A 17,160-nucleotide genomic window follows, 5' to 3' on the forward strand; every position below is an offset into this window, starting at 1 on the left:
CCTCCCACCCACCAGCCCCGCCTCCCAACCACCGGCTCTGGCACAGACCGTATAAGTCTGCCCAGCACTATCCCCGCCTCCCAACCACCAGCCCCGCCTCCCACCACCGGCTCTGACACAGACCGAATCAGTCTGCCCAGCACTATCCCCGCCTCCCAAACACCAGTCCCACCTCCCACCACCAGCTCTGGCACAGACCGTATAAGTCTGCCCAGCACTATCCCCGCCTCCCAACCACCAGCCCACCTCCCACCACCAGCTCTGGTACAGACCGTATAAGTCTGCCCAGCACTATCCCTGCCTCCCAACCACCAGCCCCGCCTCCCACCACCGGCTCTGGCACAGACCGTATAAGTCTGCCCAGCACTATCCCCGCCTCCCACCACCAGCTCTGGCTTTTCTCACAAGATCACAAAGAGCAGCTGTGGGATTTGAACTGGCCACCTCTGGATTTCAAGACAGGTGCTCTAACCATGTATTTATGTTTATTTGTACTAACTATATACCTAATGGTTAGAACAACAAGCTAAGAATCGGGGGGGGGGGGGGGTTCAAATCCCATTGCCACTGAGATTTTGGACAAGGCACAACCTTTCATTGGCTCAGATTCAAACTGTAGGCCCTCCGGAGAAAAGAAAATAAACAACTGTAGCTGAATGTACCTTGCCTTGAGCTACTACTGAGAAAAGCATGAGCCAAGTCCAAATACAAAATTCAGTATCAGGCATAATACGAAAAATTAAAAAAAAAAAAAAGCCTACAAAAGTCACTCAGGACCTATACAGCAATTCTAGCATACCATAATAGCACTAACATTCAGGAGTCATACAACAAGGACTATGTAGGAAAAAGGAACACCATAAACATCACAGCGAGCACTGAAACATCCATACATCTAACAGAAAATTAAACAAGCCAAAGCAGTGGCAAAGGTGCCAGCAGGAGGAAGGTGAGGAAAGTCATGCATGCAGTTGGAGAGGCTTAGCCTCCTCAAGTCTCTTACACCAGTTGCCTATGAGCAGGCATTTGTGTGTGCTTTGGGGAAGGTGCAAAAGCCAACTTATAGAATTTGTTTAATATCCACACGTATAGCCCTTATAAATGGGAAATACATGTTTAGAGGCCGACCGAATTTCAGTTTCCGTACCAAAACTGGACCAAAATCCAGGTTCAGGTTTCGGCCGAAAATGCCTGCGCATGGACTGTTATTGCGTCAGAGCAGTGGCTCAGGGCAAGAATGAGTGAGGTTCATTCCTGCCCCCACAAAGACCACTAGGGCTTCCTAAGGTACGCCCAGAAACGGCCTATGAGTGGTAAGGTGAGATCACGGGTCAAGGGAGGGCTTCTTTTTTGATCGGGTATGGAGGAGGGAAATTTTGTTTATGGATTTGGTTTTTGCCGAAACCAAGCAGTCAACTTCGGGCACGGATTCAGTTTTGGTAGAAACTGAAGATCCTGGGTTAAATCGGGATCTATACACATTGATACTTTGGGTCTACCTAAAATCATTCCCTCTCCACACACTAACCCCATATGGTATGGACCACTATGTGTAAATAGCAGCTTTCTAAAATCATTATTTGCACGTGTCAACTATCCATTTGTTCTAAAAACCACTATTTATATTTAGGAAGATTTCTGCAATAAGGAATATGCACATTTTCCCACCTATTTGCAGGCTCAATGTGGCTTACAGAGTGTTGTCATGACAAAGCCATGACAGAATAACGGATACAATCGAAAGTATGCAGAAAAAGGATGTGGAATTAGAGTGGTGTTAGGTAGGATAGATTGGGAGGTGAATTTGTGTCTAAGGTTTCTTTTTGTAGGTTCTATTGAAGAGATGTGTCTAGAGATTTGTGGAAGTTACTTGGGTTGTCTATGGTTTTTAGGGCTGGGGGTAACCTGTTCCATATCTGTGTACTTCTGAAGGAGAAGGTAGAGGCGTATGCCTGCTTATATTTAATTCCTTTGCAACTAGGGAAATTCAGGTTGAGGAATTTGCGGGCTGATCTCTTGGCGTTTCTGGGCGGTAGGTCCACAAGATTAGCCATGTACAGTGGGGCATCGGTGTTGATGATCTTGTGTACGATCGTGCAGATCTTGAATTCGATGCGTTCCTTGAGTGGAAGCCAGTGAAGTTTTTCTCTTAAGGGTTTCGCACTTTCGTATTTGGTTTTTCCAAATATGAGTCTGGCTGCGGTATTTTGGGCTGTTTGGAGTTTCTTAATAGTTTGTTCTTTGCAGCCAGCGTATAGAGTGTTGCAGTAGTCCAGGTGACTAATAACCAGGGACTGGACCAGAGTACGGAAAACGTTTCTCGGGAAGAAAGGTTTGATTCTTTTGAGTTTCCACATCGAGTAGAACATCTTTTTTGTCGTGTTTTTCACGTGGGTATCGAGAGTAAGGTTTCGGTCGATGGTAACACCAAGAATCTTCAGGTTTTCTGATATTGGGAGGGTGCAGTATGGTGTGGTTATAGTTTGAGAATTAAAGGGTTGAAAAGCTTTATTTATTTAGATTTTGCTCACACCTTTTTCAGTAGTAGCTCAAGATGAGTTACATTCAGGTACACTGGATATTTCTCTGTCCCAGGATGGCTCACAATCTGTTTGCACCTGAGGCAATGAAGGGTTAAGTGACTTGCCAAGATCACAAGGAGCAGTTGTGGGATTTGAACCACCCACCTCTGAATTTCAAGATGGGTGCTCTAACCATTAGGCCACTCCTACTGGTCACAAATATCTTGAATACTAAAACTTCTAAATCCCAAACTGAATGCCTCTACTGCCACAATACATATTTACCAATGCAGAAATTAATATTTGCACCTTACACCACCACATCTCCAAAGCAAAATTTGAAAGTGCACTTTAAAAAGACGATTACAACTTTGCTAACCAAACTACTCAATTGTGCAGTACATAAAAACAGGTCATAAAGGTCATAATTTCAAAAACTCTTCAGTTTGAATTTTGGAGGTAAGATTCCCTTATAATTCTTTAACTCAAAGGAACAGAGCCCAAATTTTCTGAAAGTTTGCTACTGTGTGATAAAGTTCAGAGATCTAACTTCTCCATTTTAAGGATCTCCCAAATGTTCTGTAATCAATCAAGATATATTGAGTTTATTTCCATTCTTCAAAATTTAGCTACAATGCTTCTTGCTGTTAAAAGGAGAAATTGTAATAGATTCAGGGGTCCTTTTACAAAAGAACACTAGCGTTTGTAGTGTACGCTAATGATTAGCACGCGCTAAATGCTAGAGTCGCCCACAGAAATATATGGGTATCTCTAACGTTTAACACGTGCTTATTTTTAGTGCATGCTAAAAACACTAGGTTGCATTTGTAAAAGGACCCCTGAGTGAATTTGTTGACTACAACCTCTCTACTGACCCCAATAAGAAAACTAACATATCTAAAAAGAAATGGATAATCACAGATTTAACTTTTTGTCAAAAAGGAACCAGTTTTTAAATCTGCCTGTGCCTATTTTTACATAAAGGCCTTCCAGCCCTACAGAAGGAACAATGAGTTAACCACAACTAAGACAAAGTAGTTTTTAAAATAAGTAATACCCCACCTCCCTAATTTTCCCACACTTAGGGGTCCTTTTACTAAGCCACGCAAGCATCTTCGTGCGCCCAACATGCGCCAAAATGGAGTTACCACCCAACTACCGCATGACTTTTGTGATAATTTCATTTTTGGCGTGCGTCCAATACACGTGTCTGAAAAATATTTTTTATTTTTGCGCGCGCATAACGGATATGCACCAAGTGGCATTTGGCACGCGTAGGTCATTATCGCCTGGTTACTGTGTGAGTCTTTACTGCTAGATCAATGGCTGGCAGTAAGGTCTCGGACCCAAAATGGATGCGCGGCAATTTTCATTTTGCCACACGTCCATTTTTGGCAAAAATTTTAAAAAGGCCTTTTTTACAGGTGTGCCAAATAAAATGGATCGGTGCGCACCCAAAACCCGCACCTACCGCAAGCCATTTTTCAACGCACCTTTTTAAAAGGACCCCTTAGTTATTAAAAACTACATCAGTATCTTAAAACCAATATTCAGAGCACATAAGACTAAACAATTCAACAAATAAAATAAAGGTGACTTTTTAAAATACCACATGCATTAATGAGACATAGAGACATGTTGAGAATCTGGTAAAATATCAAGAAACTTAAAACAAAAGAATTCCCTGGTAATCAAGTGGGGTACAGTCGAACCTGGGAGTGAGAAACAGGTGACTTGGACCTAGAAACCAATGGTCTCATTGGTCTCATTTTATATCAACTTCATAGTGCAATTATGGGCGTTTTACTTTGCATTAAATCTTTGCACCAGCACATCCCAAGGAAGTAAATTTGATATAAACATGCATCTAAAATTATCAGAGAAGTACCTTCATGTACTGTATCTGCTCTACACCTGACACAGACTCTCAAGAGCTTGCAGAAGGGCTTGCCTAATGGTAGCAGTGTGCAGTGATAAAGCACAGGCTGATGACATCGAGGGTGGAACTATAACAACCCAGTCTTGGACTGATTTCAGGATTCCAAGGTTAAAAAAGCCCAAATGAAAGAAATCCTCTGTATAGTATCAGGTGACAGAAAAAAGTAGGCACCTGCCCCTTCATGGCCGTTTGGAGCTATGATTGTTAGTGGCAGCGTACAATGATGAAATCAGGTCTGGTGATGTCATGGGGCAGTGGCTGATAATGAGTTATGGTCATGTAGGTCCTCCTGAAAGAGACCCTACTTGAGTCCTAGAGTGGTAGATAAGATGCTGCATTCTTTGTTGAGCTTCATGCCCCTTCTGGGCTTTTGGCACCATCATAGAAAGTGAAGATTAACCTGCTCACTTGTTATTTTTCTTATTTTGTGTAGAGCTACGTGTATTTCCAGAGAAATTTGTGGTTTGTGCCAGTCTACCTGACTGTGATTCCAGATCCTGGGCAACAGAAAGTGGTGTACAGGTATGCATGGCTGAACACTAAAGAAAATGTTACATTAATCTCATTATTTCAGTGATTAGTAACAGCCCAGAACAGAGTGAGAAAAAAAATGAATCCAGTCACAGAAAGTAATATAAAAAATATGGGTGGCCAGCTTGAGACTTTGTGATCCACAAGATTCTGAGGTTCTGCTATTTTATTTATTTATATATTTACTTTTTTGTATATGTGGTGTTCAAAAGTTTTATTCAATTTTTGCAATATATATAAACATAAATTATAAACAAATCATTGAAATTATGAGTACAGTAAAGGAAATAACCAAAATAGTAATAGTTGAAAACATCACCACTAATGAACTATGATATTGATAATAATAGCAGAGGGATTAGACATAAAACTTTTCTAAATTATTAGGCAATAGCATAATCAAGTAAATATAAGACCATAAGAGTAGCCATACTGGGTCAGACCAATGGTCCATCTAGCCCAGTAACCTATTTTCCAAACAGTGGCCAAATCATGGCAACATTCCATACTACAAATCCCAGGGCAAGCAGTTGCTTCCCCATGTCTGTCTCAATAGCAGACTATGGACTTTTCCTCCAGGTATTTGTCCAAACCTTTTTTAAACCTAGATACACTAATTGCTATTACCACATCCTCTGGCAAAGAGTTCCAGAGCTTAACTATTCGTTGAGTGAAAAAATATTTCCTCCTATTTGTTTTAAAAGTATTTCCATGTAACTTCTTTGAGTGTCCCCTAGTCTTTGTAGTTTTGGAACAAGTAAAAAAATCGATTTACTTCTACTAGTTCTACACCACTCAGGATTTTGTAGACCTCAATCATATTTCCCCTCATCTATCTCTTTTCCAAGTTGAAGAGCCCTAACCTCTTTAGCCTTTCCTCATACGTGAGGAGTTCCATCCCTTTTATCATTTTGGTCGCTCTTCTTTGAACCTTTTCTAATTGGGTTATATCTTTTTTTGAGACATGGCGACCAGAACTGAACACAATACTCAAGGTGTTGACGCACCATGGAGCAATACAAAGGCATTATAGTATTTTCGGTCTTAGTCACCATCCCTTTCCTAATAATTCCTAGCATTCTGTCTGCTTTTTTGTCCACCACAGCACACTAAGCAGAAGATTTCAGTGTATTATCTACAATGACACCTAGATCTTTTTCTTAGTGCTGACCCCCAAGTTGGAACCTAGCGACAGGTAACTGATTTGGATTATTCTTTGTTACCTTTGTGAAAAGAGGAAAGAGATCTAGTTTTTTTCACCTGTCACCCTCTCATATTTAACCGTTAAGCAAACATTATTCCATCACATTTTGTAATCAAGCATAGACAAATCTTTCCAGTTATGGCAGATCATCTTAAGAGCTATATGTAGTAGTATGTGCAATAATTTGTCATTGTGCTCATCAATGACTGACCAGATCTGCGTCACACAGTATTAGGACCTTATAGGATAAAGGTTCTGAGATGTTTAGTAATTGGCTGATTGTAGACTACACTGATGACTAATACGGTTGTAGAAAGGAACAGTTCATGAGAAGGTGATCCAAGGCTCCAATGGCTGATTAATAAGTCCAACACTTCTTATCAATACTTTTAGAAATCTTAGTTTGTTTGGTGTCCATAAAGCTCTATGTAGTATAAAAAAGATTATATGGGTATAAGCAGCAGATTTTGTAGATTTAGCATAAGAAGACCATAAGTTTAGCTACTGTTTTGGCGATCTTTTTCCCAAACAGATTCCAAAGCAAATGAAGATTTGTATGTCTCTCATATCAATTTATACCAGTTGGAGGCCATGCCATGTCCATGAGCCAGTCATGAGCACAATTCCCAAATACTAGGGTTATCTGTGGTAAGAGTCAATAGTTAGAGTTCCAGATGTACAGTGAGTGAGTTGTAATCATTTGAAATGAGCGCACAAAGGTAAATTGTATTTAGCTTGAAGTGTACAAAAAGGAAACCATTTGGTACGATCAAAAAGCTGGTGAAGATACCAAATGCCAGCTTTAATCCACTGTAGCTAGACAACTGGTTTTGTTATTTATTTTGAAAATAGGATTATAGCATAGTATAATGTGAGAAGTAGTATTGAGTGGATGGTCAATAAAAGTTTCCAAAGTTCTAAAACAGTCTGGGCGGAGGAGAAGATCAAATTTTGCTATAGAAGTGGTGGAGAGATCCAAGGTAAACTTGAGAGAGGAAAAGTGTCCCATTTACTAGCTTCAAACTGTACTTATAAAGGAAACAAGAGACATATCTGTTACTGTTAGCCAGTTAGAGTTCTGCTTAAGTAAGAAAGCTAGATGATCATAAAAACTAGGGAAGTTAATACCCCAAACTAGGGAAGTTAATACTCCCATTCAGTTTTGAACATTTTAGGAGCTGCGTAGCAATACAGGGAGGTTTCTTAACCCATTTGATGAGTACTTTTTCCAAAGCCTTATAAGTGGAAGGGCTAAATACAACTGGGATCATACTGAGTGTTTATTTTTGGAACTATCATCATTTTTATAGTACCCATTCTACCCCCCAAGGATAACTGAAGAGGGGACCACTTAAGAGTAAGTTCAGATGTTAATTGAACTAAACGCTTCACATTTATCTGAAGTGTATCTTCAGTGGTTGGGCCAAATAAAATACCAAAGAATTTCATAACATTAGGGGTCCATTTAAATTGATAATGATCAAAGTATATACAGGAGTATGGCTATTTAAAGGCATCATTTCAGTTTTGGTGGCATTCAGCTTATATCCTGAAACTATGGAATATTTAATAATAATTTCTAAAATAGCTAGTATTGAGAAAGGGGTGGTGTATATTAGCACATCATCTGCATAAGCAGAATTCTTAGCAAAGATTGACCCCATCTCCACCACTTGGAGAGGGGAAGCACAAATTGCATTCAAGAGAGGTTCCAGTGCGAGACTGAAAATGAGTGGAGATAGGGGACAATCCTGTCTGGTGCCTCTGGTGGGCTGGAAAGGGGCAGATAAAATCCCATTAATTTGTAATTTGGTTGTTGGTGCTGAGTATAAGACTTTGTTCATGCGAATGATATTAGGAGAAAAACCAAACCACTCCAGAGTGTGAAAGAGGAAAGACCATTCAACACGATCAAATGCCTTCTCTACATCTAATCCTAAAGCAACATATGGATTGGGAGATGTATTAGTCTGCATTAAAACATTGATAAATAAGTGAGTATTGTCTGATTAACCTGTCTGATCTGTAATGATTGATTTTGTGAGGACTAATTGTAAACATTTCGCTAGAATTTTATCAAAACGTTTTGCATCTACATTGATTAATTTATTATTATTATTAACATTTGTATAGCGCTACCAGAAGCACGCAGCGCTGAACACCTGACATAGAGAGAGACAGTCCCTGCTCAATAGAGCTTACAATCTAAAAATAACACAGACAGACAAGACAATTAAGGGCGAGGGAAGTACTGGTTGAGAAGGATCAAGGGGGAGGCAATTGAGTACAATTGAGTAGTAGTAGCTAGGAGCCAAAAGCAGTGGTGAAAAGGTGTGTCTTCAGCATAGATTTGAAAACAGGTAGAGATGGAGCTAGACGTACAGGCTCAGGAAATCTATTCCAGGCATAAGGTGCCGCGAGGGAAAAGGAACGAAGCCTGGAGTTAGCAAAGGTCGGTAGTTTTGGAATAGCTAAGGTCTTTGTCAGGCTTCAACAGAACTATTATTGATTCTTCTAGGAAGGAGCCTTTAACATTACCAGTTTGAATGAGGTAATTAAAAAGAAAAAAAAGCATAATTCAGGGACAAACAGGGATTGAAATGTCTGATAAAGTTCAAGTCCATCAGAACCTGGGGCTTTATTTTGTGCCATTTCTTTTAAAGCTGCTCTAATATCTGATTCAGTGATGGGCTTTGAAATGCACTCGTTATCACCTTGTGATAAGGTGGAATGACGTGGAGGGGCATAATTGAAAGGGGCGCCCAAGTTTTCCTGAGGACGTCTTCGCAGGACGTCCTGGCGAAGGGACAGGGAAACCTGTATTATCGAAACCAGATGGGCGTCCATGTTTCATTTCGATAATACGGTCGGGGACGCCCAAATTGCAAAATTTAGGTCGACCTTAGAGATGGTCGTCCCCGATTTTCGGTGATAATGGAAACCGAGGACGTCCATCTCAGAAATGACCAAATCCAAGACCTTTGGTCGTGGGAGGAGCCAGCATTCATAGTGCCCTAGGGGGCACTGCAGTGGACTTCAGAAATTGCTCCCAGGTGCATAGCTCCCTTACCTTGTGTGCTGAGCCCCCCAAAACCCACTCCCCACAACTGTATACCACTACCATAATCCTAAGGGGTGAAGGGGGGCACCTACATGTGGGTACAGTGGGTTTGTGGTGGGTTTTGAAAGGCTCACATTTACCACCACAAGTGTAACAGGTGGGGGGGGGGGGGATGGGCCTGGGTCCGTCTGCCTGAAGTGCACTGCACCCACTAAAACTGCTCCAGGGACCTGCATACTGCTGTCATGGAGCTGGGTATGACATTTGAGGCTGGCAAAAAATATTTAAAAAAAAAAATTTTTTTAGGGTGGGAGGGGGTTGCTGACCACTGGGGGAGTAAGGGGAGGTCATCCCCGATTCCCTCCGGTGGTCATCTGGTCAGTTCGGGCACCTTTTTGAGGCTTGGTCGTAACAAAAAATGGACCAAGTAAAGTCGCCCAAGTGCTCGTCAGGGACACCCTTCTTTTTTCCATTATCGGTCGAGGACGCCCATGTGTTAGGCACGCCCCAGTCCCGCCTTTGCTACGCTTCTGACATGCCCCTGTGAACTTTGGTCGTCCCCGCGACAGAAAGTAGTTGAGGATGCCCAAAATCGGCTTTCGATTATGCAGATTTGGACGACCCTGGGAGAAGACGCCCATCTCCCGATTTGTGTCGAAAGATGGGCGCCCTTCTCTTTTGAAAATAAGCCTGTTAGTTTGTCCCAATAAGAGAGATCTATCTCAGAGTGCATTACTTCAGACATATAATGTGGAGTAGAACTCTAAATCTATTAGCTATATCAGTTTTAGAGGTTAATATATTTTTGTTTTTCATCTATAATTATTAAAATATCATTTTCCCCCCTCCTATCTTTTAAATAGTTTGCTAGTAGGTGGCCTGATTTGTTGCTTTCATTGTAGTATTGAGCAGATTTCATAAATATCTCTTTGCTGGCCTGTTTATCAAGTACATAATTAAAGAAAAACGGGCCTTTTTAAATTTCATATAAACATCCATTTTGGAGGGGCTTTTGTGATTCAATTGTTCTAACTGCTTAATAGTTTGTTCTAGTTATAAGTACATAAGTAGTGCCATACTGGGAAAGACCAAAGGTCCATCTAGCCCAGCATCCTGTCACCGACAGTGGCCAATCCAGGTCAAGTGCACCTGGCACGCTCCCCAAACGTAAAAACATTCCAGACAAGTTATACCTAAAAATGCGGAATTTTTCCAAGTCCATTTAATAGCGGTCTATGGACTTGTCCTTTAGGAATCTATCTAACCCCTTTTTAAACTCCGTCAAGCTAACCGCCCGTACCACGTTCTCCGGCAACGAATTCCAGAGTCTAATTACACGTTGGGTGAAGAAAAATTTTCTCCGATTCGTTTTAAATTTACCACACTGTAGCTTCAACTCATGCCCTCTAGTCCTAGTATTTTTGGATAGCGTGAACAGTCGCTTCACATCCACCCGATCCATTCCGCTCATTATTTTATACACTTCTATCATATCTCCCCTCAGCCGTCTCTTCTCCAAGCTGAAAAGCCCTAGCCTTCTCAGCCTCTCTTCATAGGAAAGTCGTCCCATCCCCACTATCATTTTCGTCGCCCTTCGCTGTACCTTTTCCAATTCTACTATATCTTTTTTGAGATACGGAGACCAGTACTGAACACAATACTCCAGGTGCGGTCGCACCATGGAGCGATACAACGGCATTATAACATCCGCACACCTGGACTCCATACCCTTACTAGTAACACCCAACATTCTATTCGCTTTCCTAGCCGCAGCAGCACACTGAGCAGAAGGTTTCAGCGTATCATCGACGACGACACCCAGATCCCTTTCTTGATCCGTAACTCCTAACGCGGAACCTTGCAAGACGTAGCTATAATTCGGGTTCCTACATGCATCACTTTGCACTTGTCAACATTGAACTTCATCTGCCACTTGCACGCCCATTCTCCCAGTCTCGCAAGGTCCTCCTGTAATCGTTCACATTCCTCCTGCGACTTGACGACCCTGAATAATTTTGTGTCATCGGCGAATTTAATTACCTCACTAGTTATTCCCATCTCTAGGTCATTTATAAATACATTAAAAAGCAACGGACCCAGCATTTAAAGATTTTCTTCTGAGAGGCAGCAAAACCAGTTATGATCCCTCAAATATAATTCTTAAAGGCATCCCATCGTGTTATCCAATTAGAATCAGTCAAAGAATTAAAAGTAAAATATTCTTGTATGGCTTTAGTCATTAGCAGCCTCTTTTACAAAGCCGCGCTACTGATTCTCGGTGCGGCAAATGAGAGGAAGCCCATTCAATTCTTATGGTTTTCCTCTCATTTGCCGCACGGGAATCACTAGCGCGGCTTTCTAAAAGAAGCTCTAAGTCTTGAAATAAGGTATGTTGCAGCTGGATAGCATTAAATCACCAGCAAGAGCTGCATGAGGTTGGAGAAGATAGATACAGTTGAAGTGTTATGTAAGCATGATCTGAGAGGGTGATCCCTTCAATACTGGAATGGTTAATCAAAGTAAGGAGTGAACTGGAAACTAAATTTGTACGAGAGTATGAGTTGTGTGGAGGCGAGCAATAGGAAAAATCTCTATTATTATTGTGCATGTCGCCACACATCCTGTAATTGCAGCTGCAACATTACGTCATGTAGTGCATACCAAGCTTTAGTATATTTTTTTTAAGTATAGGTAGATTTCCTATCTAAGTCTGAATTTTGAATCAAATTGAAATCCCGTCCTAATATGCAAGGTGTGTCTCCATCATTTATTATAATATCAGCTATGGTGTGAAAGAAATCTGGGTGGGCTAGCAGCATTTTAAAAAAGCTAACTACCTCAGCTTTAAACTGATTTTATAGTGGAGAGGTGTTCCTTAATATTGCTGATAACTTCTTTGGGATCAGACAGCATGTCTTTCAGGGCCCGTAGCTCATCTAATATGGCGGTTCAGGCCTGATCGTCAGATTTTGGTGGTGGTTCTTTTTGTGAAGAGTGAGGCTCTACTCTATGCCTTTTGCCCATTTTCCCAGAGGACATGTTGGTAATGAGTATAGGTGGCCAAATACAGCAAAGGCAACACTTTAAGGTTGAAAATGTTGATGTTTATGCAGGAGTCATTGGGAGCGCAACAATTATGCTGCGATCCCATGTGGAGCTCAGCAGCGCCCCCTATACATTTACTTTGGCACCCTGTCAAAAGAAACTGGTCAAAAGAAACCAGACAAAAAGTTACAAACAAAAGAAGTTCCCGACATAAAAGTCCCTGACAAAATAGACTCCTGACAAAAGGGCCTGATGAAATACATTTACTGAAAAAGTCCGCGGCTTGTCACTTGAAAGTCCTGGCATCTGCCTACGGCTTGACTTCACTATCCACACTTGGTATCTAGTGAGAATCATAAATCTGCTTGACAAGATAATCCAGCTTGATTAAGGAGGTTTCCCTGCCCTGTTTTGTGTAGAGTCTATTTTGTCTTGGGGTTTTTTGAGGGAGGGTTTTTTTTGTCATGGTCTGTTTTGGTTTTAGTCTGTTTTGTCGGGGTTTTTTTGTCGGGTTTTTTTTTTGTCATGGTCTATTATGTTGGGGTGCCATTCACTTTTGATGTTGGCATTTAGATGAAGAATTGGTTTGGGTCCAGGATTTTGGTTGACAAGTTTTTGTTTTTTTCTTTAATCTATGATATTATGGGTTATTTTGTATCGATTTTGTGATCCAGGGGGGTACACGTTTTTCCCCCAGACTTAAAACACATAAATGACGTGGAGGGGCATTTTTTATAGAATGTCTAAATCAGAATTTGGGCGTTTTACAAAAACATCCAAATTCTGAACAGGAAAGAAGGTAATTTTCGAAAAAGATAGACGTCTATCTTTTGTGTTCGAAAATGCTTTGGACATCTTGTGATTTGGTCCATTTTAGAACAAAAAAAATGTCCAAAACAGAGGAGGAGTGGCTTAATGGTTAGTGAAGTGGACTTTGATCCTTGCAACATGGGTTCAATTCCCACTGCTGCTCCTTGTGACTTTGGGCAAGTCAAATGCACAAGGGGCATTTTTGGATATGACATCTAAGTCTGAATTTGGACGTTTTTTTGTAAATCCCATCCCATTTATTAATCCAGTTCCTTGTCAGCAGCAGCAGATGAATACAGACTTGTGGGTTATGTCAGGTGGAGATAGACAGCACCATACTGAACTCTCTCATAAGACAGTAAGCTGCTTGGCCAGACAGTACTTCAGTATGTTCTCTATCTCCAGAAGGCAGTAGACAGTCTCTCACAAACTCCTGGCCTTCTCTGCTGCTATAGCTCTATCTTTGGTTTTCCAGTTCAATGAAGCTTGGGGGTATTTAGGCTGATCGGTGATTACTTTAGGGGGCACATCTGGTGGTACCAGGTCCCTCTTCCTCCCCGGTTCCCCCCTCCTGCCGATTGCCCTTCACTTCCTAAAGGGTTGGATACTCAATCTTTCCAAGAGTCACTTGATTCCTATGCAAACTCTGGAGTACTTTGTGAAGAGCTGAAACGAACACCCGTTCGTTTCAGCTCCTCACAGAGGAAGGTGTTTTTGCAGGATCACAGGAGGGACAAAATTCAGAGTTAGATTTGCCTGTTCATTACAGTCTACAAATCCTTGAGCTTGGGTTTATGTGCAAGTTCTCAGGTCCATGGTAGTGATTCTCAATGTGGTGCCCTGGGCCAGGGCCCACAAGCATCCCCTTCAGCAGTCCCTCTTGTCCCATTGGTCTCCGATGTTGCAAGACTACAGTCCCTGTCTTTCCTGGACTCCTTAGGCAAGAAGCAGCATGTCCTAGTAGCTTTAGTCAAGCATTCTTTTCAGGGGGGCGCCCTTGGGATGCCAGCTTGAAGGTGGGGGAGCTCATTGTCTCTAACACACTGCACAAGGGCTCTCAAGAAAGACAGAATCACTTTGATCAATCAATGGTTTCGTACTTCGAGCAGTTCAGTATGCTCTGTTGGCCTTTTGCCCCCTGCTGATGAGGAAACTGGTCTGAGTTTTGTCAGACAATGTCACGACAGTGGCTTATATAAACAAGCAGGGGGACACATGCAGCACTCAGATGGAGCTGGAGGCACATCCCCTTCTGCATTGGATCAAGAGCAATTTACTTCAGATTTAGTGGCGCACATTGTAGGGATGCTGAAAGTCCAGGCAGATTTTCTCAACGGGAACTCCTTGAACCCTGCGGATTTGGAATTGTCCCAGGATGCCTTCAGCCTGATTACTCAGAAGTGAGGCACTCCGGTTTTGGACTTCATGTTGTCTGGTCGAAATACTAAAGTTCCAAGATTCTTCAGCCGAAGGAAAGTGTTCAATTCAGAGGGGCTGGATGCGCTTCTCCAGCCATGGCCAACAATCAAGCCTTCTTTATATTTTCCCTCCTTGGCCAATTATAGGTAGGGTGCTGCACAGGGTTCTGTATCATCCAAGTCGAGTAATCCTAATAGCTCTGGACTGGCCCAGGAGACCATGGTATGCAGATGTCATTCTGCTGTTGGTAGACAAGCTGTCCTGGTTTCCCCTTTCTTGGGTCTCCTTCAACAGAGTCCTGTTCAAATGGACAATCCATCCCTGTAGCAAAATAGTGGGTTTTAAGCTGTAAACTGTATTATTTCTTGACATGTATTTCTCTAGTTTGGCCAGCAGCTGGTGCATGTTTATGTTTAGAGCTGTTACAGAGAACTGACTGTTCCTTCTTTAGTTAACACAGATAAGAGTGAACCTGCAGTGATGTGACCAGCTATTGTTCTGGGCTCTGATTGGCCCAAGAGCTCAAAATTCAGCAGGGATGTACTGGCTCTTCTCTGTCTTAGCCAGGGAAAAAAGAGAGAAGGATCTCTTTGCTGAGGCCCTATGAAAAGTTGTATTTGATAACATGTGAGCAGCTGTATATCCTGATCTCCCCAGGTACTATTTAGATAGTAAACAAATGTATAGATTTATAATTGATCCATATTTCAGTTACCCGTTATTGTTTTGCTAATTGCACCTTTTCTGTTCATTTTCTAATTTTTTTCATGACAATAACCATTTTTTAGTTTATTGTCTGTGAGTGCTTTCTAGGGACTACTGGGAGTGTGGCCCCAGTAATCTAGGAATCAGTGGGGATAATTTGAGAGCAGGAGACTTGCCCAGAGGCAGTTGGAACCCAGTTGGTGGGAGGGGGATGCTAGTGTAGAGCACTAGCGGCAGGTGCAGGCGGACCTGAATTGTGCTGGGGATACACCCTCTAAATGGCCATAGGGTAGTCCCAGGCAGGTGGCTAGGCGTTTTGAGACAGTCCCACTATGGACTTATGGCCTGGCTCTTAAGAGGTTGAGACTAAGAAAGAAAAGGTTCACAGAAGAGGTTATTACTATCTTGTTGCAAGCTAGAAAGCGCTCTACCTCTTCAGCTTAGCAGTTTTGGAGACATTATGAGGCATGGTGTTCTGAAAGGCTGTATCCCCATTGCTTTCATCCTTGCCCCAGATGATGTCCTTTTTGCAAGTGGCCTACGCAAATTCTATTTCAAGTGGCGGCTTTGATTGGTTACCAGGGGCAATTGCAGAATTCTTCATTAGCAGCTCTTCCTGATGTGGTTTGTTTTATAGAAGGGGTCAGTTGTCTCAGGCCTCCTCTTTGCCATCCCTATCCAGAAACATAATCTTATCCCATGGTCCCTCCAGAAGGCATTCGAGCCCCTTCGAAAAGTTACTTTGAAGGACCTTTCCTTGAAACCTGATTATCTTGTGGCAGTCATTTCAGCATGTCGGAGTTCGGAGCTTCAGGCATTGTCCTGTCGGGACCCATTCCTCTGTTACTCGAAGGCGGGGGTGACAGTTTGAACTGTTGATTTCTCCATAAAGTGGTTTCTTCTTTTTACCTGAAATCAACCGGTGTTCCTTTCAGAGGGAGGATTGTGGAATGTATTTTCAGTCTCTGCATTGTCTGGACATGCATTGTGCTTTCCTTCAATACCTTTAGGTCACAAATGAGTTTCATTGCTTGGACCACCTTTTTGTGAGTTTAGTGGGTTCAAATCGTGGTGGCACTGCTTCAAAGTTGACAGTAGCTCATTGGATTAAGGAAACCATTACCTCTGTGTATATTCTCACAAGCAGCCAGACTCCTTATTTTCTCTGGGTTCATTTTATCAGATCATTTTTGACCTCTTGGGTGCAGTCTCAAGCATATTCTTTTGAAGAAATCTTTAGATCGGCTATATGGTCCTCCTTGCATACCTTTGCCAGGCACTGTCACTTGGATGTGGTGGCAAGATCCGGAGGCATCTTGTGGAGTGCCTATGCTCTCTGCAGCTGTTTCTAGTTCCTGCCCTTAATGAGAACTGCTTTGCTACATGTCTCTGGATTTACCTTCTGATGATGACAAGGAAGGAAAAATTATGTCTTGATAATTTTCTTTCCTTTAATCACAGCAGATTAATCCAGAGCCCTTCCCTCTCTCGAAGTGCTCTGTTTCCCTGTTTAGGTTTGATGTTACTCTTCTGGGCCTTAGTTCTATGTGTTCTTATCTTAATCTTTGTTCCTGTGAGGAAAGAGAAGTAGTATGACTAATTCTACCTTCTACTTTGTTATAAGAAATATTGTCTGGCCAAGGAGCTTACCATCCTATAAGAGTTCAGTTTGGTTCTCTCTATCTCCACCTGCTGATAGAAGGTCATAACCCATAAGTCTCTGGATTCATCTGCTGTGACTAAAGGAAAGAAATTTATCAGGTAAGACATAACCTTTCCTTCTCTCATATCATAAAATGTCATTTACAGTTCAATATCTTCAGTTTCTTAATTTATAAAATAAATTCCTGTTAATTTCTAGAAATTGATGAAAAACACTTGCTTTATTTTTTTTGAGGGTGGGAGCTGTTGGGTAGAAAAAAAT

General features: G+C 41.8%; 1 protein-coding gene across 1 annotated transcript in view; it reads left to right on the forward strand.

Annotated features, from left to right (window-relative positions):
- The window catches only part of SLX4IP (SLX4 interacting protein), a 236,464-nt gene that overhangs the window by 179,370 nt on the left and 39,934 nt on the right, over positions 1-17,160 (forward strand). The window contains 1 exon segment of the mRNA XM_030196329.1: positions 4,895-4,983. Coding sequence (XP_030052189.1) covers positions 4,895-4,983 — 89 coding nt within the window.

The sequence above is a fragment of the Microcaecilia unicolor genome, chromosome 3 (genome assembly GCF_901765095.1).
Source record: "Microcaecilia unicolor chromosome 3, aMicUni1.1, whole genome shotgun sequence".
NCBI classification, from domain to species: domain Eukaryota; kingdom Metazoa; phylum Chordata; class Amphibia; order Gymnophiona; family Siphonopidae; genus Microcaecilia; species Microcaecilia unicolor.